The sequence below is a fragment of the Schistocerca gregaria genome, chromosome 1, assembly GCF_023897955.1.
Source record: "Schistocerca gregaria isolate iqSchGreg1 chromosome 1, iqSchGreg1.2, whole genome shotgun sequence".
Classification (NCBI taxonomy): Eukaryota; Metazoa; Arthropoda; class Insecta; order Orthoptera; family Acrididae; genus Schistocerca; species Schistocerca gregaria.
The window spans coordinates 873,285,791-873,312,674 of record NC_064920.1 but is presented as its reverse complement, the minus strand read 5'-3'; the positions used below and the strand labels follow the sequence as shown (position 1 = coordinate 873,312,674).

At 44.3% G+C, this 26,884-nt stretch overlaps 2 protein-coding genes across 8 annotated transcripts in view; one reads left to right on the top strand and one right to left on the bottom strand.

Annotated features, from left to right (window-relative positions):
- Nucleotides 1–26,884, bottom strand: part of LOC126273306 (uncharacterized) — a 1,028,036-nt gene that overhangs the window by 71,282 nt on the left and 929,870 nt on the right. The window lies entirely within an intron of this gene.
- The window catches only part of LOC126273272 (PAX3- and PAX7-binding protein 1-like), a 165,924-nt gene that overhangs the window by 137,129 nt on the left and 1,911 nt on the right, over nt 1–26,884 (top strand). For 3 of the 4 annotated variants that reach the window (XM_049976818.1, XM_049976833.1, XM_049976826.1), the window contains one exon: nt 24,472–26,707. In XM_049976818.1, coding sequence (XP_049832775.1) covers nt 24,491–26,707 — 2,217 coding nt within the window. In that variant the 5' untranslated portion in view covers nt 24,472–24,490. Of the gene's footprint in view, nt 1–7,799; nt 7,880–24,471; nt 26,708–26,884 lie in introns of those variants that run through there. The other variant, XM_049976840.1, reaches the window with a different exon arrangement.

Genomic DNA, 26,884 nt, shown 5'->3' with positions numbered 1-26,884 from the left:
TGTCACCACAGTTACTGCTGCCTCGTAATATCACACAGACTTCATAGCCCCAGAACTGTGTTTCAGGGTATGCTGTGTCGTCGTTACTTACATAACAATTTGTTTTGTTTGTATGCATTTATGGTTGTCAACTTCCAGTTTTTAAAATATAAACCCGAAACTCTGTGTCTCTGCCGCGCAACAACCTACTGGTAATCGTGGAAAGAACAAATAATTACAGAATTCTCTATGTGCTGTAATTTATCTAGCTTTTCATTGCGATTGTCACTGTGCGTTACTGATATGAGTAAATGCGTTTCATAAGTTTCAAGAACTCTACTAGATTTAATTGGCGGCATATTTCGTGTTTCATGGATTCAGAGTGCAAAAGATACATGAAAAGATGAGGTGTGTCAGCCACTCTTGTTTTCTTGTTTCGGGGTCTTACACCTCATCTTCAGGTAGATCAGGGGATTACATGACAGTTTCTTTTTCAGGATATAGCTTGTTGTCTGCTTTACACTTAATTTCGCTTCAGATTAGTTACTTTATGTCGCTTGTTATCATAATATGGCAAGTTATACGTTTAAACAATAACAAAGCTTCTTACAAGATGTTCCAGCATAAAGAACACCGATGATCTTTACGTATACGCATTTGTGGCACTGAACAACACACAAACAAAAAACAAAAACACTCCGAGATCGGGCATGAGTAGAAGTACAGTATCTTGTGAGCGAAAGAACATTACCAGCTCTCACTGTACCTGGTAGCTGAGTGGTCAGCGCGACAGAATGTCGTACCTAACGGCCCGGGTTCTATTCCCGGTTGGGTCGGAGATTTTCGGCGCCCAGGGACTGAGTGTTGTGTCGTCCTTATCATCATTTCATCTCCATCGACACGCAAATCGCCGAAGTGGCGTCAACACGAAGGACTTGCACCAGGCGACCGGTCTAGACGGGAGGCCCTAGCCACACGGCATTTTTTATTGTGCTACTGAACAGTTGGATATATGCAGGGTGGTCAGGGATAGTCTGTAAAAATTGTAACATCGTTGCGGGGTATGTATGCTGAGATATAATTATTAAGAAGAGAAAGCGATACGTTGCGCCGTTTCCTAGTTATTTACCGTGCAAGGTAGCAAATGAGGCTCTTGCGCGCACAAATTCAAACGGCCCGCCAGAGCGGTGTCGCCAAACGTGTGGATCGTTAGGTTTCCCAAAGCCGAAAAAAACGGCGAAAAAAAATTAAAAAAAGAAAACAGAGAGAAGTAAAAATTGGACATGGGATGGTAGTAAAATCGAACCCGAACAAGAGGCTGAGCAGTCTCGTGAACCATTATCTATGCTGTGAGAGCAACTGACACTAGTTGTATCTGTGGGGGGGCTGCGCACCGACCTGACTGGCTAACTTCAATGCTAATTAACTTGGAAATGGCGCAACGCAACAAGCGTTTCAAACTGTTTCAGACCACCCTGTATAACGAGCTTAGACGTTTTTTAACTGGCTTGAATATCTTGTAAATAGGTTCGTTATTCTTTCCAGTGTTTGAGTTCAGTGCCATACTACGATAACAACTTTTCTGAGCCGAAATTAAGTGTAATGCAAACAACTGGCCATATCCAGAAAATGAAATTGTCATGTAATGCACTGATCCACCTGAAGATGAAGATGTAAGTCCCTCAAACGCTTCGTGGAGAAAAATAAATGTGGTTCGGCACTGATAATTGTTTTAATTTGTCTTTATATCACAAAGATTCACAATTTCCAAATCACAGTCCATCATAAGGTGATTCAGAGCACAACCACGTGGGTGAAGAAGTACTTTGTCCATCCATATACCTTTAGTCCAACCTCGTCATATGAGTCGTACGTGAGCAGTGTTGTCGAAGATAACAATTGTTTTCTAACCTTAGAAATTAATTGAAGTTCGCTGCTTCCTTGCATGCTTGTGTGGCCGAGCGGTTCGAGGCGCTTCAATCCGGAACCGCGCTGCTGCTACGGTCGCAGGTTCGAATCCTGCCTCGGGCATGGGTGTGTGTGATGTCCTTAGGTTAGTTACGTTTCAGTAGTTCTAAGTCTAGGGCACTGATGACCTCAGATGTTAAGTCCCATAGTGCTTAGAGCCATTTATTGCTTCCTTTCCTCCTCGACTGATACTATTTACAAGCCCCTAGTTTATAGTGACACGCAATGCTAATCCCAACGTTTGTATCCGTTTTATGGCAGATCGTACATTCAGCATGTTAATCTGTACTCACCGACTGAAAATAATTACATTTAATTCTGACTGGTGTCCATAGTGTCATTTGTAGTTCTCGGTTTATCAAGAGTAGTCCTGTGTGTAATGAGAGCTGTCCTTCACGTTTAACATGCTGCGAATTCCTACTCGAAGAACCACAAGTTTAGTCGCAGTTTGACCAAAGAGAGTTCAGATCGTCAGAATCGGGCTTTATAGCTTGAAGTACAACCCACAACGTACCATTAATGTTGAACGTATACTTGTCTCTAGGGACGGATCTCATAGTCAGACGCTTTCCGCGACTTTAGCTTCGGAAGCAGAGTCTCCGATTTCTGATTGTCTTTAGTTTATTTAAAACACTACAAGTAAATATCGAGGAAGACCGTTATCTGGTGGGAGTTTTTTTATCATCTTCCCTGACCAATCTCGAAGTACTGTATCTGTTGATTTCGGCGCAAAAAGGCTTTTACTGGGGTCTGATCCGGACAGACTACGGCCAGAGATGTCGGTTCCTTGACCGCCAGCGGTATACCCGCGGTCAAAACAAGTTTGCTCTGACTCACACCTGCTGTGTACTGCACTCAATACACAGGTACCGACATTCCTGTCGAGTACGGGGAAAGCCCCCGACAGTCTGCGAGGAAAGTGAAACACCGACTGACTAAATTCCGCATCCGTGTCTAGCTCCCTTTGGCTTTCAGTACAAAAACCGGGAAATGGGAAAATGGTGATTTATGATTAATAAAAATAAAAAAAACAAGACCGCATGATCCACGGCGTCGTTACTACTCCTCTCCAAAGGGGTATCTGTTCAGCAAATTCTTGACTGATATAGCTTTCGCTCGTTGTCACGCATGTAGAACGATTTCCGGTATTTACTAATGCTTATGTATAAAGAAATGTAAAGAATAAGTAATAAATCATCTAAATATCAGGGTCTAAGGACCTGTCTGTTAGAGTAAATTGATGAACGAAGTAATTAGTCAAAGTTAAACCCAACTGTACTTGTTCCTTTAGTTCGGTGAAGTCCTAAAATTTTGCATTTAACATTGAGTTTGTGATTGCTATCCGCTCGTGACTTAAATTTTTCTGTTCAGATGTTTGTAACAGTTATTTTATGGTCAGCTGTAACATATCTGTTGATTTACTACGGTTTTATTTTTTTATTTTAATGCGTTATTGTTTGGCAAAATAAATTTTGTGGCCGTCTCTTTCACGACTGTTCAGCGTCAAGTAGGGAAAACCAACGGCGGAGTCTGAGATTGGGGTCAAGAGAACGTGGATGTCCGCTCAACGTGAACGCTACAGAGAAAGCGACGCTATTGCGGACAACTTGGTTTTCACGGTATTTACATTTTACTCATCCCGATTTTGTTACTAACAAGTACTTTGTTGAATCGCACCCACTCCTACAGAGAAGGAAGAAAATGCGGGCGCTACGCATCAATATATTCGAACTGTATGTTGTTTCGTGAACGGTTGTAGATGTCGCATGGAGGTTTCCGGAAAATGATGGCACGTCTAGAGGGATGTACGTGAGTTCGTAGCCATTATATCAACCGCGACGCTGAAGCAAATAGTTTGTTTTCTGAATGGATATACTTTTTTAGCGTTATTCGAAAAGTCGAGGTCAGTAGTATTACACTCATTAAAGTTGACATTGAAACTTTCCGCAAAAATATCCGAGAAGAGTGCACATGTTTGAAAGGCAAAGGGGCTGGTGTCGGCTGTTCCGATATAAACACAGCCAAGATGACGCTTTTATGCATGGCTCCGTTGCTTTGTGCTGCAAGAAGACATGCCAAAGCTGCTAAGATAAAATGTATTTCTTTCTGGTCCCACTTCATACGACACAAGTATAGGGTGAGTTACAATTTTTGTAAATTCAACTGTATACACATTTCTAGAGTTTCAGAAGGCGCTTATGAAAGTCAGTTCAAATGTGTGTATGCCTGAGTAGATGGTGGTATTATTTCGCGTCATAACAGTGTAAGGCGAACGCTGAAGAAAGTATATAATTGTATAAAACTTGTAGGCTGCATAACACTGATCAACTATGAACATCGGAGTGATTGCTGGGTATGGGGTTAATTTATTTCGAATTCTAAGATCTGGCGCAACAATAACGCCGTCTGCTACGCAGCGTAGCAGACCTGTATACACGTCATGTGGATGGCAGAGTCGCCATCGTCTGGTTTCTTTCTCTGTGGCCTCTCAGTTGACTCACATATTTAACCCCTTAATATGCGTCGAATGCCGGCATCCGGGAGAACGATTGATTGCCCCCACAGCGCTGCTTCTAAAATTAAAACGGCTGAGCCACTTGTTCTCAGCCGCCTTGTCACGAACATGCTTGAGACAATATGCTCACCCGTATAGTAGTCTGGTACAGCGCGTGGTCGATAAGTAGCTTTTGGGGATAGCTTTACTTTTACTTATTTTGTCGTCTGTTTATTCTTAGTAAGTTCAAATCGCCATTTCTAGTAGGAAGTCAACATTTCCACAGATTTTCCTCTTTTTCGCCATAACTCTATTCCCTCTGAAAAAAACCGTAGCGCTGGCTGCTTTCCAGGCGACTGGAACGTTTGTGGGGGATTTTTGTGACGCCTACGTTGGCAGCCGCTCAACCGCGAAAGGCTAGCGTCGTGGGCTGCAAGGCGCAGGTCTTAGCGGGACTTGAGTAATTCCCTGCAACGTTCCGCAATAAAGCTGTGCCACTGTGTGTGTTGCTAGCCCAGCTAACATCGGCTGGGCAGTGTCGGCCGCCACCTAGCAAATGGCACGCGCACGAGCGGCCGAAATACCAGTCGCAAGAGTAACGGGCCTGCCTCCTGGGTCAACTGCAGCCCAACCGTCAGCTGAGCCCGCCTGCACGCTTGGCAACGCCGACACCTTGTGACGTCACATACACTTTCGCTCGCGTTTGTCTGGCTGCCGTCCGCCTCGCGTCGCGCCAGTACATCCGGTACGGCCTATCAAACGGCTCCCAAAACTGTTGGCCACTCTTGGTGGAGCCATCTCGGCAGGAAACTTGGCCACCTGTCGAGGCAGCTAGGACCAGACAAAAGCCAGACTTTCGTACTACTCACACAAATGAAAAATAACTGCCTCTCGCGCTCACTATCCTTGTTTCCCATTTCCACTGTGTTTCCGTAAATGTGAGGCAATACCAGCTTGAAGTGAGTTTCGCCACTCAGTGTTTAACGTTTGGTAGATTACCCTTATTTTCTTACTCCTCTGCGGCGAACGCAAGAAATGCTGCTGCTCAGTCCGAAGACTCATTTGATGCACCTCTCCATGCTAATCTGCTCTCCACAAGTCTCTTCATCTCTACATACCTGCTGTAGACTATATCCATTCGTACCGGTTTGCTGTAGTCAAGCCTTGGTTTCCCTCTACTTTCTAACCCCCCCCCCCCCCTCCCGCACACCCACACACACAAATTACCTCCATTATCAGACTGTCGAGTTCTTGATTCCACAGGATGTGTCGTGTCAAGTTGTCTTACAAAGATCTATTCCCATTCACAAGATTCAGTAAGCCGTCTTTGTTTATTGTATTATCCCATCCTTTCTTCAGCATTCTTCTGTAAAACCGCATTTCAAAATCTACAGACTTCCTAACCGTGATGAAAGTCCATGTCTCACTCTCATATAAGACTACGCTCTAGATAAACGCTCTCAGAAGAGAATTTCCAATACTAAAATATGCATTCCGTGTTGTAGTTTCTCTCTTTCAGAAAAGCTTTTCTTGTTAGTTCTAGCCTGCATTTTATTTTGTCTTTGCCGCTGCCATCGTCAGTTACTTTGCAGTCCAAATAACAAAACTTATGTAGTACTTTTCTTATTGAAAAATCAGCAACCAGTTGTACAAAATAAATTTTATTTTTTTACCTGTTGCAGGCACTTAGTGCCTCCTTCAGAAGACGGTAAAAATAGTAATAAATAATAATAATAATGATAATTATTATTATAATTATTGTTGTTGTCGGTATTGTTGTCAAAAATGCGTCAAAACACTCGCTAATAAGGCAATAATTATAATATTCTGAAGAAGGGGACTGATAAAGAAATAAAATCTCTTCGTGCAGTTGGTTATGATTTTTATCAACAAAATGTAATACACTTACTGAAAATGGACAAAGTACTGAAAGTATTTTTGCTATCTCATTCAAAATGTTCAAATATGTGTGAATTCCTAAAGGACCAAACTGCTTAGGTCATCGGTCCCTAGACTTACACACTATTCCTAAGGGACCAAACTGATTAGATCGATCCCTAGACTTACACACTACTTAAACTAACCCATGCTAAGAAAAACACACACAACCATACCCGAGGGAGGACTCGGACCTCCGGCGGGAGGGGTCGCGCAGCCCATGACAGGACGCCTCAAACCACGCGGTCACTCCACGCGGCTGCTATCTCATTCTGTAATCTAATTCCCTGAGCATCATCTGGTCTAACTCGACTACACTCCATCACCAAGAAATGCGATAATGAAGGGAAAGGGAAGAAATACCTATTCATTGAGCCGACATGCTCAAACAGAATTTCGGTTAGGCTCTCTACTGCAGAGTATAAAACGAGCAAATGGAGATTTACAAAAATTTGAAGACAAAAAGGGAAGTTTTTTATTTCAGTCACTGCATAATAGCAAATCCTGAAGTTGCATGTTTATGTAATAACATAAAAAGGAAATGCATCAAATGGATTCGGATGAAAGGGTGAACACAGTGCAGTGAAAAGTAATACCGAGAAAAGCACTAGATATTAGCTCAAGTAAACACGCAGAAAAAACTTTCTACACTTTCGACGTGCAATTCTGTTCACCAGCTCCGTAGACTTTGGAACGCAAGTTCGTGAAATTCAAAACAAAGTATCCTCATGAAATTCTTTGTATCTCCGGAGGTCCGTTCTTGAACTCTGTCTCTCTCTTATTTTCTACATAGTAGACGACATAACGCGTTTTTAAATTTCCACTAAGGGCAAGTGTATTTATAGTATATGGAAGCTGGCCGCTGTGGTCGAGCGGTTCTAGGCGATTCAGTCCGGAACCACGCGGCTGCTACGGTCGCAGGTTCGAATCCTGCCTCGGGCATCGATGTGTGTGATGTCCTTAGGTTAGTTAGGTTTAAGTAGTTTTAAGTCTAGGGGGACTGATGACCTCAGGTGTTAAGTCCCATAGTGCTTAGAGCCATTTGAACCTTAGCGCGGAATAGAAACATGGGAAAATTCGAAGTAGGAAATGAGCAAGAAATACTAATGTTGGCACGTTACATTAATATTTCGACAAAGCCTTCTCGATACACTTGTTAGTTCGGCATTGACAGACTTCAGTAAGCGAGTAATAAACTGCTCAATTAATATAGTTCATGAGTGTGTGGATTCGGTGTACACTGCTTCCGGTCGTCCCAGATATTCTTAAAAGATGCCGGCTTGACGCCAGCAGCTCATGAAGGAGCCGCACGAGCGGCACTAGAGCAAGTGGTGTGTCGTTATCAGCTGCCTTTATCTCTCTCCAAGGACAGTGGTCTCTTGTTAGGGAGATTTGCTCATTGTGAAGCATGTGGCGATCTGGCCGGACACGGACGTCCCGAGTTCCTCCGAGTTATACAGCGTGCTGAGGATGAACGAGTGGTTTGTCTGCGTTTTGTAGGTAAGTTGCCGTTCTGGCGCCGAGTGATATGACATGTACGCCATTATCAGTACGCGCGATTCTCTGATAAGCGATAAAAACAACCTCTGCTGCCAGAGAGAACTCTCACTTCAGTATTTCTACTCTCCATTGACGTAACGTAATTTCTCTTCCAGCAGCGTAATTAAATCACTGGGCAGACATCTTTTGCGTTAGCTTAAAATCATCTAACGTTAAACACCGTTTCTAGATTGTCTGTTGTAAAGAGGTGACGCTGTGGGTAAAACACGATTCGTATTGCGGAAGAACGTGGTTTTTATCTCTCTGTCCGGCCACCCAGATTTACATTTTCCGTATATTCCCTGTATGTCGGGATGGTTGCGCCGCTTTTAATGATCTAGATGTCGACGAGAGATTTTGGAATACGACAATAACTTCAAGAACACATCTAATTTTGGTTTCAATTGGTTCAAATGGCTCTGAGCACTATGGGACTTAACATCTATGGTCAGCAGTCCCCTAGAACTTAGAACTACTTAAACCTAACTAACCTAAGGACAGCACTTAAGAGGCAGGAAAAATCCCTGACCCCGCCGGGAATCGAACCCGGGAACCCGAGCGTGGGAAGCGAGATCGCTACCGCACACCTTTGGTTTAGTATGTACAATCACTGATTTCGTATATCTTATCACCAGTCCGCTTACTGTAGATGCTATTTCACGTACATCTCAGACTGTTGATTTCAAAAAGCAAAAAAACAAAGTGTCGGATTGGACATTCGACTGTCAACATAAAATTCTCACCAAGCAAGGATGATAAACGGGTTTGTAGGGCGGGGGGGGAGTATGGAAGACATATCTTAATGTGCACTGAGAAAGTTTGTTTTCGCTGCCTCGCAATAACTTGAAAATTGCGTTCAATTCATCCAATCGTGATTCCGAAGTGCCCTCTTCGCAAACGCCAGTCTCTGTCAGTTACTCCAGCTCATCGAGGCGGCGTTGTACTGTACGCTTATCGTTAGTTTGCTGCATATGCTAGTCGGTGCCAAACACGCGTTTTGCTTCGTTGCTCTGTTATCTCCCCTCACAGCGAATAGCTGTTTCATCGTTACCCAGCACCGATAAAGTCCACGCCTGTTGTTAGATAACGGTTTGAAAATCAAATTCGTCTCGTTTCTCCCCCCCCCCCCCCCCCCCCTCGCACTTTGCACCCCGTTCCGGTAGAGGGTAGGCGTAGCAACCGGGAGACACGACTTGCGCGGCCCGTGCTCGTCGCCGCCTTGACATTTACCTGCTTAGCGACGCCGCGCCGGCTCAGCTGACACACTTTGCGTCTGGTCGGGCGCCGTCTGCAGCGGTTCGTTGCGAAAATAAACACCGCTCGTGCGCTGGAGCTGGCGGAGCTGAACTATATTCCCACCTGTCATGTTTGTTTGTGGACGCCTCCTCCACCCGAGCGAGTCGCTCCTTACGATTCGTGTACACTCTGGTCTTGGCACTGTTAGCCGTTTTGTATTTCTCTCGCGTTTTGCCAGTAAGGAACCACTTTATGACAGTGAAAAGCAGGAGGGCAGGTCGTGAAGAATAGTAAGTGGCCAGATTTTCATGTTTCGAATGTCTTTTTCAACTGAACAGTGGATGTAGAATCGCCTTAAGCCAGAACGTTTCTCTGCTCTAAAACATTAGTAAAGTTACATTCAGTAATCCTTTTTAATGGTTCCTCGAGCATTATGATGCTTTGCTTGATTGAGGAAAGTGCAGTATCGTTTTGGTGGTCGTAAAACTATAGTTACAGTAACAATAATAATAAGATCGAGAGCCATACTACTGTACAGGGTGTCAAGTCGCAGTACCCCTATTGACTGCTTCCCAGCGGAACTTTAAATACCGCGAACATCAGTGCATGGCCAAATTAAGAGTTTTGAGAGTGGAAGTGTCTACACGAATGTATGTGAATGAATTATCTGACAACGACATGGAGCAGCGAGTTGCAGCCTGCCGTGCTTTGCCGGCACAACTTCCAAATGCTGTGTCTCGCTCAGTGTGAATATACGATTCGAAGTGCTGTGTCTCGCTCAATGTGAATATGCGATATATCGGAGACCACAGAGTAGCGATATGGTTTTTTGGTGTATGGAAAATCCCAATATTATGTACAATATTTATGAAGAATTCGTATGACGTTATGATATGGACCGGGATCTTAACACGATACCTGTTCTAACGATATTTTTTTAAGGGCACATAAATGCAAATTAGTATTAGAATGTGTTGCAGTCGTGCTTAGTACCACAGCTCGAAGACATAGCAATCGTAGATCATATGTGGTTACGGCAGGACAAAGCTCCAGTATACTTTGCTGTTGTGTATAAACAAGCGTCCATAGCTGCATCAAACCAGTTTTCCGACTGCAGACCACAACAAGCAAACAAACAAATAGTAACTTCAAAAAGGTAAACAAGATATTTGCGTAGTTTGTACTTTCCTGTGTGTGTCACGTCTGGGGCATTATGGGAAGCAAATATCCGGAGAAAGTAGCCACTGTTGATTACTCGTGCAACATCCACTTTGTGCCTGGCGTTCGGTCCGCAGGCTCAGAGAAAGTGGTGCTTGACTTAGCGGTGTCTGAGTTGTGCAACTGAAATTTACTTTTGCTTATGATGCGCTCCGTCACAATTCTACTTGGCAATTACTTTTACAGAGCTACCGATCTCACTGAAGTTTTTTGATTTTTCTGTGATCAAAACGGCAAGCCACTGTGATGATAGTTTGCGCTGCACTCACCCTTTCCTTTATTTCTATCGAGGCAAGTTGTTGTCGATAAATTTGCTGATTTCTATTACATATTCGGGAACGCAGAAGATGACAATCACTGAACTACATGAAAAACGGTAAATTAGTTACAAACTACAAGTGCACACACTTTATTCACCATGTAAACGTCACTATAGATATTCCGATTTAAGTTGTGACATGTTTTATATGCGCGCCATCGTTGGCGATGATGTGGCGCAGACGAATAGAGAAATACTGCATGACTCACTGAAGTATCGGATGGCTGTCGATGACCTCCTGAATGACTGTTCTCAGCTCAGCAATAGTTTTAGGGTTACTGCTGTACGCTTTGTCCCTAATGTAGCCGTACAAAAAGGAGTCACACGTGTTCAGATTCCAAGAATATTGAGGCCAATCGAGGCCCATGCCAATGGCCTCTGGGTACCCCAGAGCCATGCGGTCCCTAAAGTGCTCCTCCAAGACATCAAATACTCTCGTGCTTCGATTGGGTCGAACGCTGCCTTACACGAACCACATCATGCGGAAATGAGGGTCACTTTGGATAATGGGGATGAAATCATTTTCCAAACCTTCACATACCTTTCGGTAGTCACCGTGCCATCAAGGAATACCGCACCGATCGTTCTTTGACTGGATATCGCACATCACACAGTCACCCATTGAGGGTGAAGAGACTTCTCGGTCGCGAAATGCTGATTCTCAATCCCCCAAATGCGCCATCTTTGCTTATTGACAAATCCATTCACATGGAAGTGGGCTTCGTAGCTAAACCAAACCATGCAGCGCATACTAATTCCCATCATCTCCCGCAGTCAAACGTGCAGTTTGAACATCTTAACGCGAACCGTTCAGAAGTTACGACGATTTTATTTCATACAGTTAAATAACTCACACACTGCATGTAAGACGAAGAGGCAAATCAACAATAAAGCAAAGAACTACACCGATCATTTGATGGGTTAACTCTGCGCTAAATATGTAGGCAGGCACCTCTACTATGTGCATACTGTTTTAGATTACCGTATATATAGTTTAGTTACCGATCCACCTCGGCCTCGCACGGGTAGCACTAAGTACCTTCGGTCGAATGACTTGTCTGGGGTAACAGTAATAAAATTAATTGTATACCCAAAAATTTCTCGTGAATCAGTATGTCTATTAATGAAAACCACATCAAAGTCTCTGCAGCACTTTCTGAAATTAGTCTTCCCACACAGACAGAAGAATGAGGCGTGGGATTTTAATTTCTAATGTGTGTAGAGGTCACTAAGAGAGGTGACTCCTGTTACGTTCAATGTGTTGTATGGCATCTGCTGTCCTGTAACTGGCATGATAACGAGGAATGTCAACCTGGTGAAGCAGATGCGCGTGCAGGACTTAAGGAAGAGTTCTCATCAGTCTCAATTCTCGGCTCGTCTGAGACAAACTTTTGAGCAAAATCGTACTCATATTATCTTCTAGGCAGGCGAAAGTTAAAATGTGGTGGATTTCATTAATGAATATCACATTAGTTCCATCATTCTTTGCTTCACGAAACATTATTGAGAATTCTCCTTGTAGAGTAAGCCGCTGCATATCCTTAGCCATTTCGACGGATTTTCCACGCTGTAGTATGTCACGAGTAGTAGGTCTGCTGGTTCTAGTCTCGGAGCAGTTGAAAGACTCCTCCGTGTAGCCGTTTCCACTGACGTCACTTTCGGCCTCAGCTGTCACTGCCACGGTCTGGAGCTCATGGCTAGCAAGCAATACCGGAAGCAGGAGTGGTGCAGCATTACATCAACACTTCGCCAAGATGTCTTGGGGCAGTGCACATCCAGGTAGAAATGAAGCATCGTCCCGATGACGTATCAGCAGCGTGAAAAAATTCTCCGTTGCTTATCAGCTGTGTTATACTTACTATAGCGGGCATGATTAGAGACATAATTTGAAAATATCAGAAAGTGCTTATTACGAAACGTCGAACGAAACTTCGGCACAAGGATGTTTCTTCCACATAAGGGCATCGGGTCGGTCTGTAACCTTGAACCTCAGCACCTGGCATCAAGGGTTGCAAAGCGGCTGACGTTAATGACACGGAAGGCATAACTCTGTAGCGTGCGTAACTCATTAACAGAGGTTTCGATAGCGCGCCACGTGGCTGCAGCAACGCTTCCGTTAATCGCCGCAGGTTTTCGCAAAAAAATACGATTAGACAACTAACTAATCCAGATATCGAATCAACCGTTAAAATCACATGATTGCTATTATTTTTCGTAATACTCCGAACGGTGTGTCTTTTGAAAAGATAACAAACTAAATAATTTTTTGTGCTGCTGTTGATTCTTAAATGTTTTAGAAGTATTTTTTTATTATTATTTACTCTCGCTGTTTTGAACACTCACAGGAAACTCGTTACCTGTGCGATATAATTGTTGCACTGTCGCGCAAAATTTTCATAGCGCTGGAAAGCCTGACAAGCTGTGCAAGTGTCACAACCGTATCCCTCGACATGAGGTATCATTACGAGGGGCTACTTAAAGAAGATAATGCCTCCCTTGTCCTCATCAGACTTAATGGTTTCTCCTCATGCTCCGTCAGCGCATCAGCGACTGAAATTGCTTCAGAGCGGCGATTTTCCAGATGTTTCTGCATTCAGTCAGCTTTTATAACTGTCACTAGCTCCGAAAGAGGCACCTGATGTCGCTGTTGTGGGTCGTGTCTAACATTGGGCGAGTAGTCCATTCAGTTAACCTGTCCGTAAGTGTGATTTCAAAGCCTGGCTCCCTTATGGACTCCAGGTAACATTTATCCTCCTCAGTTACTGAACGTTTCAAATATTTATATTCGTCCCCAGCGTGTGTGGCAAAATATCTAGAGTGTTTCCAGTTATACTAGAAACATGGTTTGTTCTGTTCCTTAGAAGGAACTACCGTATGTCTTTTATTTATTTATTTATTTATTTATGTTTACTTTTATATTAATCGGTTTAAGATCTCCGTCTTCAGCAAAACTCAACGTATGCATTTGCTGCCCAGATACGCGTCTGTCATGTTCAGCCAAATTTCATTAGGTTATCTTTATTCGTGTAGTAACATAACTTTACTTTTGCGACGGTCCAGAGTAGGTTTTAAAGCTTTAAATATTTCATTACAACTTTGAATCATCTTTTTTTCCACTTTATGTGATGGTCGCGCCCTGTTAAACTGAGTTTACGTTTGTGTTAACAATACTGTGTGACTCTTATTTCTGTTCTTAGTTTCGGAATTACTGCGTTTGAAGTAACTGCTGTTACAAAACTGTAAAACTGAGAACATATCTTAAGGGTTTGATAAAGGTTACCTGCGTAGTATAAACCTATGATAGACATTTTATTTTCTGTTTTTGTTTTAACCACCTTAGTTGATGTCACTTAACACACGATCGTAAAGGCAGGGGGAAAAGCCGACTGCCATTTTTGTTATTTTCTTTTTGATGTGGAAGTACCAGTTTAACGCTGAAAGGAGGAATAAGTTATATACGAAGGCGTACAAAAGTAATAGAATGAGTGAAAACCCAATAAATATTGTCATTGTTGCAATGATGAATTTTCTAAAATGCAATGAAGATAGAAATTTTTATAGTAATCCAACCATTCCGGCAGACAAAATTTCCTTTAGGCGAACAGGTAGCTCTGTATGTGGCATGTAGCTCTTATTCGTCGTTATTTAATTGGATTTACTATCTGATTCAATGGAAATTGTTGCGAACTGAATAGTAAGCGTGCTTTGGACAGACAAGAATTTTTGAATTCGTGGAAGTGTAATTGCAGGTCACTGTGGACATTATTGCGTCACTATACAAACTACTGACGTAACTTAAGTGTCTTAAGTCCCTGAAAATATAGCGATTCTGACGACAACTTTTTAAGTCCCATGTTTCTATTTTAGTGTACTGGTTAATTAGAGTGCTTAGTAAATTACGCACTTCGTGGAACTTTCTTTCACTGTCTTGACCGAAATACTCATTACGCCGTAGCTCTGAAGCCTGCACGACGCAACGCCCTAGATAAAATTTCATGTTCGCGCGCTTCCTGGACTTACCCGAGGGCGATAAAACATCGTAATTACACGATGCTATATTCACAAGGAATAGTGCCCACACAGGCCGTACGGTAGCAATAACCGTGGCGGATATTAAACAGGCGAGGGGGATGGAGGGGATATTAGGGGAAGGATCTACAAGCTGTGTGTGTAAATGCGATAAGGTAAGTGTGCGTGGCGCCGGCGTCCACCTGTTGTGACGTGAAGACATCCTCCAAAACAGAGCACGAGCGCTGCTGTTTGTTATTTTACTCCGAATTTTTGAGTCTTGTTGTTAATCAAAGTGGCAATATTTATACTGATAGCTTCAGAAATGCTTTTCCCTCCATGACTGAGTACGTGACTTTCACTATACTCTCAGAGAACCACTGTAACTTAGGCCATGCATTATGGACGAGGCCGGGCGATGTGGTCGAGCGGTTCTTGGCGCTCCAGTCTGGAACCGCGCGACCGCTACGGTCGCAGGTTCGAATCCCTCCTTGGGCATGGATGTGTGTGATGTCCTTAGTTAGGTTTAAGTAGTTCTAAGTTCTAGGGGGCTCATGACCTCAGATGTTAAGTCCCATAGTGCTCAGAGCCATTTGAACCATTATGGGCGTTAATTGATTTAATTAGACCGCAAACATTTTTTTTCTCGTCTAAAGACCTCTGACTGACCAGCCTTTTTACACTGCCTTGTGTCACATGCTACAAGCAGCGCGTGCTGTTACACGTTCTCTTCGAAACTAGGTTAAGTACCTATAATAGCAGCACGTCCCATTATCCGCCTAATTTCTTCCGCATGTATCATTTATCCCTTGTCTAGTAACTTCCTCCACAAATTCTCAGGTTCATAGCATTTCAAAGTAGTCTATTCTGGAATGATTCTTCAACCAAGTCACGGCCACTTCCTTCTTCCATTTTGATTATATGAACTTGTGCTTCGGTTCTAATGACCTTGAGTTTGACAAGGTATTCATTTTTTGTCTTTATTTTCATTTATTGTATATAATATTTCCTTGTGTTCGAAGACCATCCCCATGTTTCAGTAATTTCCTACTATTTAGAGATTATGTTTATATTTATTTAAAAATTTCGTAATTAGTTTTAAAACATGTTATTTTGATCAAGGAGAGCTTTTAGATTAATCGTTAATGCTGGACGAGAACTGGTTAACTTTTATGTAAAACCAGTTTGTTAGTGTGCATGAAGTTTACATTCGAAAAAAAAAAAAAATGTGATTGATGTCTGCTACTGTTACTCCTTTATCTTCACAATGCGTATGCGGTGAAAATGGCTAAGGAATGTTGAAACCTAATGCGATTGTGGAACCTACAAAAGTTTTATTTGCCTTAATTGTTTGAAACCAGGACTCTGATGGTATGTTTGGCTAGTTATGTCCGTAATATTTCCCTTTACTGCATATCGACAGTTAATACTCGTCTTCCCATTGATGCCTTGAAATTTTAATATTCCATTCGCTCTTCAAATAATTCCTTGTTTCTCGGTTTTTCTGCCGACACTTGTTCGTATTCACTGGAACGCTACCTCATTGGAACGCTCCAGACATAAGTAAAGCTAATTGTTTGACATAGTTTCATCGCGAGATTTCCTTTATCAAGAAAAGCACGCAACACTGTGTTTTTAGGAGTATTCTTTATTTTAGTCACTTTCCACACTTCTACTTCGTATGTAACACTTATCATCTTGACGATGAAGTATTCAACGATGTCAAAAATGGTTCAAATGGCTCTGAGCACTATGGGACTCAACTGCTGTGGTCATTAGTCCCCTAGAACTTAGAACTACTTAAACCTAACTAACCTAAGGACATCACACACATCCATGCCCGAGGCAGGAGTCGAACCTGCGACCGTAGCAGTCGCACGGTTCCGGACTGCGCGCCTGGAACCGCGAGACCACCGCGGCCGGGTCAACGATGTCGAATCGCATTCAAAAGGAGCAACGATGAAATCCCTATCCGGCCAGTCATATTTAGCTACTCCATAGTTTTCCTAAATCAACCAAAGCGAACGCCGGGTGGTTGCTTTGAAATGGCTACGGCCGATTTTTTTCTTCATCCTTGTCCAAACCGAACTTGTGTTCTCTCTCAGATGACTTCATCGTCGATGACACTTGAGATCCTAATATTTCTTCCTGTATTGTATGTGCTCAAGTCTGTATTTTTGTTATTCACTTCTGTGATTAAACTCACAGTTTGAAATATTTTTGACAAGAATGCCATTAAACAGAACGTCTGTGCCATTCACTAACTGTGCGCTCTTCTAACTATCGGCAAGAAGGGTGGTGTTACTGGTGAACTTTTCTTCAGGAAGCTGTCCACTCTCTTTCTTCGTTGTTCCTAAAACTAGCTGAACGAGGCTGGTGACAAACAGCAACAATGATTTAAGGCGATCCGACAAGTTAACTGTAGAACTGCACGAGCTTCAATTCTTTTCGAATTAATTGCTTCATCTTGATGTGTGAGTACATTTCTAGAAGAGACATAACAATCTGGCTTTGGCGCCTCTCTGGTGAGTAATCATCATTTAGCTTCTGTGCGATAGTGGCAGTGTCACGGCAGTACGCGGTGTCGTCGTTCATTTGCGTAACTGTTGAGTTGGCCTTTCGTAATATTTCACAAACCTAATTAACGTCGATGTGTCCTTCGTATGAGTAGAATGTATGCTACTGATCAAACGACGTTTTAACGGTTAAAGGCCGGAAATTTCGTATTTCAAAGTATTTGTCATTCGAAGATTTACTTCCTACTTTTCACTGGTAAGACACCAGAGGCAGGCGCATGAAAATTTAAATTCAAATCGTATTATCCTCTCAGTGTTCCGTCGCTATCGATCCCTTCGTGACGGGTCGTCGCGCTTTGTGTGAAGGGCTCTCGAAACCTCTAGGGGCCAGTGGGGAGTCCAGGCGTTTCCTTCGGGTGTCACCTTGTCCCGCTTGGACGACGTCAGCAGAAATGTTCCCGCAGGCCTTGGGGCGCAGTTTCGTTGCGCAGCGCTTGGAAATTGCATCAATTGGCCGCCGTAGTTGACACCGTCACGTGATACCGTACCGAAATCAATCATTGCCCGAGACAAGACGCACAAGCAGGGTTGCCGCTGAGACTGTGTCGACCTCTGCGCATGTATCGCCTACTCTTTCACGTGACGAGCGCCAGTTCAGTAGACGTGACCTATCAATGTAGTGGCTGCAACAAAAATGAAGAGGTATCGACCGACGTGGACAATGATACATTAGGGGTGCTTGTATCCATGAGTTACGTTCTCTAGCGATGACGACGCAATTCCAAGTATGCATTGTGCCCATAATTTTTAGCTGATAGAGTAATACTGTTATAAAGGAAATTGTCGATATTCCATTCCAACTGTTCTTGATCGGTGAAAAACACAATAAATGCAGCATTTTCGATTTAATCTGTAACGAATACTTTGTCGTAACGCATAAAGTGACCATTATTTTGTGTTACAGTTAATACTACAGAGAGCCAATTACGGGTGTGGCAGCGCATTTGAACATATTAGCAGTGTCTCCCAGCATCCGGGACCTGGTTCTGATACTGCTAGCAGTCACCTCATGCCAGAGAAGTGGCAACGTATCTTCCGGAAAACACGAGGAACTGACGATATCTCTGTGGAGAAGAATGACGAGATAACTCATAAATTACGTGTAGTTCAGTGAGTTAGATCATAAAGAGGCTCTTAGCGGCAGATCAACAAAGCATTACGTTATCCCAGTGTGGAAACTTCCTCTCCGAGTGGACACTGAGAAACAGGATGTGATTCACGGCGTACTTTTAATTTTGGCTGTTAATTTGACGTCAGCGGAGACATCATTAATTGTCACGCGGCTCTTACCTACCATGCTGCACGGGTTGACACGCCGGCCGGTCGGAACTGAGTGGCCTGTCAGAGCCAGTCTGCGTGGCTTTGCTTTGCTTTACTTCTTAACCATCCCCATAAATATTTGTTTGCGTCAATGAGTTGTTGGTCCTGCCTCTCACTATGTGATACCCTATAACGCGCTGTGTGCTGTTGACGCAGCTTAGATGTACGTAACATCCCACGTAGAAAATACATTGCTGTCAAGCAAATAGTTGGCGATATTTTGAGAGTTGGTAGTAACCATAGAAACAAGAAAAATGTCCACTAAACATTGGCTCTAAAGTGCATAACTTAAAAACTGTTTGCGCTTGAACAATATATGTTTTTCGCAGTAGCGAAGATGAACAAGCGTTCATAGCTCTCAAGGTACACTTTTTAGTGCCCGTGTTTATTGGACTTTTTTTCTTGTTTTGATTATTACTACCGCCTCTCAAAATATTAGACACTTTTTTTTTAAAAAAAACACCCCCTATATACCAGTTGTCTTTGCGAGACTCGAACTATGTTTAATTGCTTGAAGTCGCGCCGTCATTAACTCATCGCGTGGAAGTTTCAAGTTTCTTGTGTGTGTTTGTGCGTGCGTGCAACAATTACAACCCGTATCACATACATGTAGGCTCTTAAAAATGATTCATCCTTCCCCCACCGGGCATACATCAAATAGATACAACTGCATCTGGTTTAGTAATATTCTCAGAGAAACTGGCATATCGCAAGAAAATCTATGTCACCGCGAAGGTTGGTTTAGGCAGCACAATAGTTCACTAGGTGTGGTACGTTCTTGCCTTTCTCCGACCTTTCAGATGAGTTACACAGACAATTACAAAGGGACATACCGTTCTACGTGGACTCCGAATTATGGTGTAACTTGGCATTTGTCACACGTGCAGATTATGGATGGAGGCGAAAGAAGCGGCAAGTGACGAAAAAGAAATCTTTGTACCGACTGAGGATCGTAGTCTGAATGTTTGAATTTGTAGTTTGTTTATATGTATTAACAGCTCTGAGCTTTATTCCGATGCGATGTTTCGAGTTATTCCCATATACAGAGAGTGATGAGTAGTGAACTCATTTGATGTCTGTCAATGTTCCCCATTTGTACGCATCACTGTCAGTCAACGAGACTCTGATTGTGGAACGACAGTTATAACTATTCTCAGAAGCATAGTATAGTTTTAGAACCACCATGGGATAATGGACCATGTTCTCAGATCTGAAGAGATCTGAATTCCCTCAGGTTCCTCTGTGTGAGGGATGGCTGCGTGAACGTCGAGAGCGAATGGAACCATGTCGTAGAAAAAAGGGGGCATCCCTGCCCCGTTCTCCCCCTTCAAACGCGAAGGATCCACAGGGATAAGCGCGCGCGCACACCATACTCTAATTGCAGGATAATGCGTTTACTGCGTAGTTCCTTAATGCGGCGATGAGAGAGATTTGACTGACGTCATGTTATCACAGCACTTCTTGCACCGTAATTGTAAAGCAGGATACTAGAATGAAGCGTAGACAACAGGATGATACACTGTGTGACGCATGTTTATACGAGGTTGTAAAAGACATTTCTTTCAACTTAGCTTACCCTAATCCCTCATTCTCCTTCTCAACACCTTCAACCATGGGCCTGTAGCTCCGCTGGTGCTTCATTGACGATAAGTGTGACTCGCTCCTTTGTTAACTTTGCCATATTAATTTTCTCGCACCAACTCATAACCGATTATATTTTCATACGAGGGATATAGGCCCCACTTGGTCACTCAAGAGTATCATTGGTTGTACCGTAGAGTTCATTCATTTTGTCGTGGTGTATATATATATATATATATATATATATATATATATATATAATAATGCTTGGAACTGAACAGTTTCTAGAACTAATGTGATTTCTACATCGTTTCAGTTTAAAACCATTATTCTTGCTGGTTTGTCGCAATTTTTCGATTACGAAGAGATTTGTGTGAGAGTAACAAACCCGATTACGAAATTCTCACTGCGCCATCAGGTTCATTGGAGAATTCTTTATAGTGTCAGGAGAGATCAGATGCATCTGACTGAATTCTCTTTGAATCCGCGTCGTGCACGGCACATCTTCAGATGAGATAACCTTCCCTATGTCATTTGGCTACTCAGTTTATATTTAGACTAATTTGTGGAGGTATCCTCAGTGATCTCTAAAGAAACTTGTGCCTCGCACCCTTACTTTTATTTGAAATTGTTTGAATTGAACAAAATAGGTCGCAACCAGTTCTGTTTTCACTGTTTATTTATTTGCTCATTAACACCACACTGGTTTTGTGATCTCTCGGCTCATCTGCACCTACGATACATCTGCTTAATAGAGATGCTTTCTTACATTTGTGATGGTCTTCATGTTTGTGTATCCAATTGTCGATTCAAGCTATTATGGATTTTTGTAATCGTCACACTTTCTACAGCTCATTCTTGCGCTGGTATCCAGAGCTGATACCCAATTACGTGGCACCGGCCCTCTGATGAGAGAGGCAACCAAAAATGCTCGTCTGGCTATCGTGATTTGGCTGTTTGTCGTCTCTCTACATCACCTCAAATTAATGCCGTGATGGCTGCTTCAACGAAACCAGAGCTATTTCTTTCCTCGGTCTCTCCCCAATGTGAGCAAGCGTTCCAGATCTGAAGACGTCGTTGTCAAGCACACTCTGAACTCTCTTTCCCGGCCTTGGTTTTAAAGTATTTCTTCACGCAGATTTTGTGATAAATGGCTTTTAATACCGGTTATGATATCGTCGCAGTTTTAAAGTGTATTCTATGCTAGAGAAACTTAGTTTAGTTTTCATCTCGGTGGTTGTTTCGTTCGCTTTTGTTCTCTGAAATTATGCACGATTAATCGGCGTAATAGTGTGTGAGAAATTAATTAGCACAAGTGAGCCAAAATAATCACCAACACCCATTTTCATTATGGTACCGTTTCATTTACTCACCGCTAGGAAGACTAGCGAAGTTGTGTCAGAAATGTTGAAGTGTCATTTTTTAAAATCGATGCTTCCATTCAGTTGTCCGTAAATTTCTTTTTAGTCAGTGACTGGGTGATTGATACAGCGCAGTTAGTAGCAGTAAACTAAACTCTGTGGTTCCCTCGTCCTACACATCCTGCCGACCATCCGCCTTACGGGGACATTGAACGCTCCGTATCTATCACCTAGCTCTATTAGACCATTGTCCAGTACGCTGATCATTCAATCACTGAGACGAAGAAGAGATCTTAAACTTTCATAACATCAAGTAAAGGCAGGCAACTAACTAAAAAGACTAGTGCCATAAATGTACGAGCTATCTACACAATTGCTACGAATTCATTGTACGTGCATATTTATGGTTCCCAAAAATAAAAAATAGAGTAGTGAGTAGTTTTCGGAGCAGGGCTTATCTCTTTAGGCTTTCATGACTATATAAACTGATGGAGTACGGAATTGTGAGCAGGACACCAATTAAGACTCAGCGAGAACAAAAGATCGCCAGCAAGTGGCTGAATTGTCACCACATACAGCCCCAGAGCAGGCTGGAGAGTTCGTGCGTTCCCCGCGAAGACTTTGCTCAAACAATGTGAGACGGTGGCACGCGCCCCGCCTCCTTCCCTGGGAGCAACAGTCCGCTGGAGCTGGACTAAGCAAGAGGAGGCGGGCGCGTGTGGAAAGGCCAGCGTGGTCGGCGCGTGTTCCGCTGGTGAGTCAGGCGGCAACCGACACCACTTCCCACGCCAGCACGTGGAAGGAAATGTGCTGGACGTCTGCAGAACGGGGCGCTCCAGCCGCAGCACTCTCCAGTCACAGGCACCTCTCCAGAGACGCAGTCTTGAAGCGCTCTTTAGAGTTTCGCTGTGTACGGTGTCTCTAAATATTCGAGACTAATGGATCCGGTAAATCATTATGCCCGTCTTACCATTACAGTATTTTGAGAGATACAAAGAACTTGACTTCACCAACGGAAGACAGCCTAGATCAATAGTAAACTCGACAGTTTTGTAGGCTGACAAATGGTTTCTCACTCGCTCCACCAACTAAGTCGATTTATTTGTCAAATCTAAATACTGCGAGTGGCCAGATGTCGGGATGGCTCTGTGGCACGAGTCTGGCGTCGGCCGTTAGATAAGGCGGTGCATTTGTCTCTGTACATTCCTGGTAGACGCAGGTTTCTGACACCACCACAGTGAGATCTCGGTATATCCTAAATCGCTCCCTCAGGCCTCTGACGAGGCGGCTAGACGTCCCTTTGCCGAATCTTCGTGGTCGTCCTGTGCAGCATTTTAAGCGCATTGAAACACTTATTGCGCTACTGATGATGATGATGAACAATGTTGACTTCGTAAACTCCTATTCTTGTGTAATCTGCGACATGCTATGACTCGTGACCGATCATAATTCTAGAATCGAAGGCCATTACGTCAAAGGTACTGCAGTGATCGCTACGTACCTGTACATATACGAGTAACGTGTCTACATTCGTGCTATAGGCAACATCTAGCCGTTCATTCGGGTATCTGCACGGCACATCTTAAAATGAGATAAACTTTCCCGTGCCATGTGGCCTCTCAGTTTATATATTGGCTAATTTGTGGAAGCATCCTTACTGATCTAAAAAGAAACATGTGTCTCTTCTCCTTTTTACTGTTTTTTTCTTTGCTCAGTAACACAACAATGGTCCTGTGGTCTCTTGGCTTATCTGCAGCTTTTTAATAGAGTTGCTTTCTGATATTTGTGATGATCTCCAAGTTTTGGTATCCAATCGTCGATTCTAGCTATTATGGAATGAAGGAATGAAGAATAGGTTTAACCCCGTCGACGTCGAGGTCATTAGAGACAGAGCACAAGCTGGGATTGTATCAAGGAGGAGAAGGAACTCGACCGTACCCTATCAAACGAAACATACCGGTATTTGCCTGGAGCTATTTAGGGAAATCACAGAAAACCTTAATCAGAATGGCCGGACGCGAGTTTGAACCGTCGTCCTCCCGAACGCAAGGCCAGTGTGTTAACCACTGCGCCACTTCGCTTGGTTCAAGCTATTACGGGGAGCGAGTGAAATTATAAAATGTCCTTTTTTTTTTTTTTAAAAAAAAAGGATTAGTTTTAGGGATAGGTTCCTTACACCAAAACAAGGAAAAAATATCTAGTAGTCGTGAGGTCTAAAGTGCACACGAAGAGCTATGAACTACTACTTGTTCATCTTCGGTAGTTTGTAACCCATCTCTTCTGCTGAACAAGTGGTGATAGATCTTAATGTATGCATTTTAGAGCCCATGCTGACTATACATTTTTCATGTTTTGGTGTAAGAAACCTGTCCCTAAATAGTTCTGTGACACAGTAATGTCCGAGATGTTAATTTGTTTGTTATGCTAAGCGCATAAGTCTTTCCTTTCAAAGCCGGGATGTATAATGTCCTGAAGCGATATATCTCTTTCTTAGCTGAGTCAATTACTCTGCGGAAGACAAACTGATGTTGACGGCGATAAATGAGGGAATTGTCGTGGGTGTGATTAACACGATATCAAATAGTTTAATGTATAATACCCAGGATGTAACTAGCGAAATGCTGTCGATATAGCACCGAAGTAACGTTCTTGCAGCTTTAGTCCTTTCCAGTTAAAGTTACAGAAACACTTCAATTTTATTTTTACTCGTTTGCTTGTACTCACATTAGTCTTGTGCATATCGCACATGTGTTCTTTTTTAGTTGCAGTCAACTTCACTAGTTCTTGAATTACGACGATCACTGAAACTATCCTTTAGTAGTGGATAGAGATTTTATGAGATTCCCGAAACGACGACGCTAGAAGCGTGGCATTACGACATCTCCTGATTTTGTTATTCGCTCTTAATCGGACTGTTGTATTTCTCTGTTGCAGGTACAATTGAAATACGAAAATGGCGCTCTTCAAAAAGCCGAAGAAGAATATCAGCCGTCGAGTATTCGGCACCGACGAGAACGCTGACGAGAGCGAAACTACCCCAGCTCCTGGGACCAGCACAGAGCAGGAACCATCGCCTCCAGTGGTGCCTGTGGAGGCGAAACCTACGAAGAAGAAGGAGAAGAAGCAGGCCAAACACAACCCCAGCGTCCTCAGCTTCGAGGAAGACCTCAACGAGGGCGAAGAAGTGTTCCAAGTGAAGAAGTCATCACAGAGTAAAAAACTGAGCAGGATGCTGAATAATGAAAGGAAAAAGAAAAAGGAAGGGAAGAAGCAAGAAACGGAGGAGAAACCAGACACAAGTGATGCGACAGAGACCGTCATACCGGGTGACGCCAACGAACTCAAAATAGTTGTTAAACAGACTCACAAGCCCGTGATCCTAAGTGGTCGCGAAGCGGAAATGGCCTTCTGCGATATTAGTTCAGAAGAGGAGGAGGAGGAAGAGGAACGCGAGAGAGAGAGGTCTAAGTTTCCAGACGCGGACAACGTCAAGCTGTTGCTGCAATGCGGGAAAATACCCGACGCAGCTGCTATTCATGCGGCGAGGAAGCGGCGCCAGCTAGCCAGGCAGATGGGAGAAGACTTCATTCCCGTGGCGACCACAGAGTCCAGTTCCTCGAAACTGAAGCTCTCTGACGACAACGACACGAGCGATGAGGAGAGGATCAAAATGGAAGTAAAGACGCAAGTTTCGGAGAAAGAGAACAGGCTGGAAGTGTTCACGGCAGCTAGGGAGAATCCGGGGAACAAAGAAGACGATGACGAGTGGGAATCACAGCAGCTGAAGAAAGGAGTATCCAGAGGTCAGATAGAGGCTATGCGGTCCGAAACGACAATGGCGAGCATGTACTACGCGCAGCCGTATATGCCTATGGCCAGTGAAAGATTCGTGGGCACCGAAGTGTCTAACATGTCTGCGGAGTCTGGAGACTACACGGCTTCACCGTTCCCACCGCCGATAGAGCCTCCGGAGACAGTAGTCAACCGGCTGCGCGAGAGACTGGCGCAGATGAAGCAGCAGCACGATGTGGACAGTCAGCTCCTTCAGCAGACTTGCGAGCAGATAGAGATGAACGAGAAGAATCGCGAGTCGTGCGAAAGGGAGCGGCCCGACTTGGTCAACAGGCTGCAGTTCTACCAGAAGCTGCACTACTACGTGCTGAACCTGATCGAGTGCCTGGACGAGAAGGTGTTCATCATATCGAACCTGGAGCAGCGGTTCCTGGAGGTGCTGCGGGGCCGCGCCGAGTTGCTGATGGAGCGCCGCCGGCAGGACATCCGCGACGAGTGCGACGAGGTGGCGTCGGCCGCGAGGAACGTGAAGCGCACCGGCCCCGAGGACGAGGCGCGCACGCGCAGGGCGGCCGAGCGCGAGGGTCGGCGCGCGCGGCGGCGCAGGGCGCGCACCCCGGCCGCCGCCGCCGCGCACGTCGACGGCATGTCCAGCGACGACGAGGTCACCGAGCTGGAGGCGGCCGCCTTCAAGCGCAAGCTCGCCACCATCGAGTCCGACGCCGACCTCGTCCTCGACGACGTCGTCGAGGAGTTCTCCTCCCTGCGGAGCATCAAGTCGCGCTTCGAGGACTGGCGCTCCGTCCATCCGGACGACTACCGGGAGGCCTACGTCAGCCTGTGCCTGCCCAAAATCTTCGACCCGGTGATCCGGCTCAGGATGCTGACGTGGAACCCGCTGCAAGAGACCACGGTCGAGATGGAGCAGTACGAATGGTACGCGACGCTGCTGCTGTACGGGCTCACCGAGTCGGAAACGGAGATGTCCCTGAGGGAGGACCCGGACGCGCAGCTGGTGCCCAAAGTGATGGAGCGCGTGATAGTGCCTAAGCTGCGCGCGCTGGTGGAGGCCGCCTGGGACCCGCTGTCGACTTCGCAGACGTTGCGCTTGGTGGGTTTGCTCCGCAAGCTGCTGCGGGCCTACCCGTCACTGACCGAGGACAGCAAGCCGCTGCAGCAGCTGCTGCAGACCGCCCTCGACAAGATGAAGTCTGCGGTGGCCAACGACGTGTTTATCCCGTTGGTGCCACCCAACGTGTCTCGCGGCGTCTACGCTGAGGCGTGGACGCCTTTTTTCCAGCGGCAGTTCGGGTCAGCGCTCAAGTTACTGAGGAACGCACTCACGTGGCACGGCATTCTTGGGGAACGAGTGCTGCAGGTAATTGATGATCCTCATCTGACTGTACAGTAAAATTATTTATAAAGGTCTACATGGAAACGTTTTTATTGCGGCGAGACATAAAGCAATGTTCATCCCTGCATTTACAGTTAATCAATCGTAATGCACTGTCAGGCAGATGCTACACAGACAACCCATAGTCGCATTGCTTGCAAC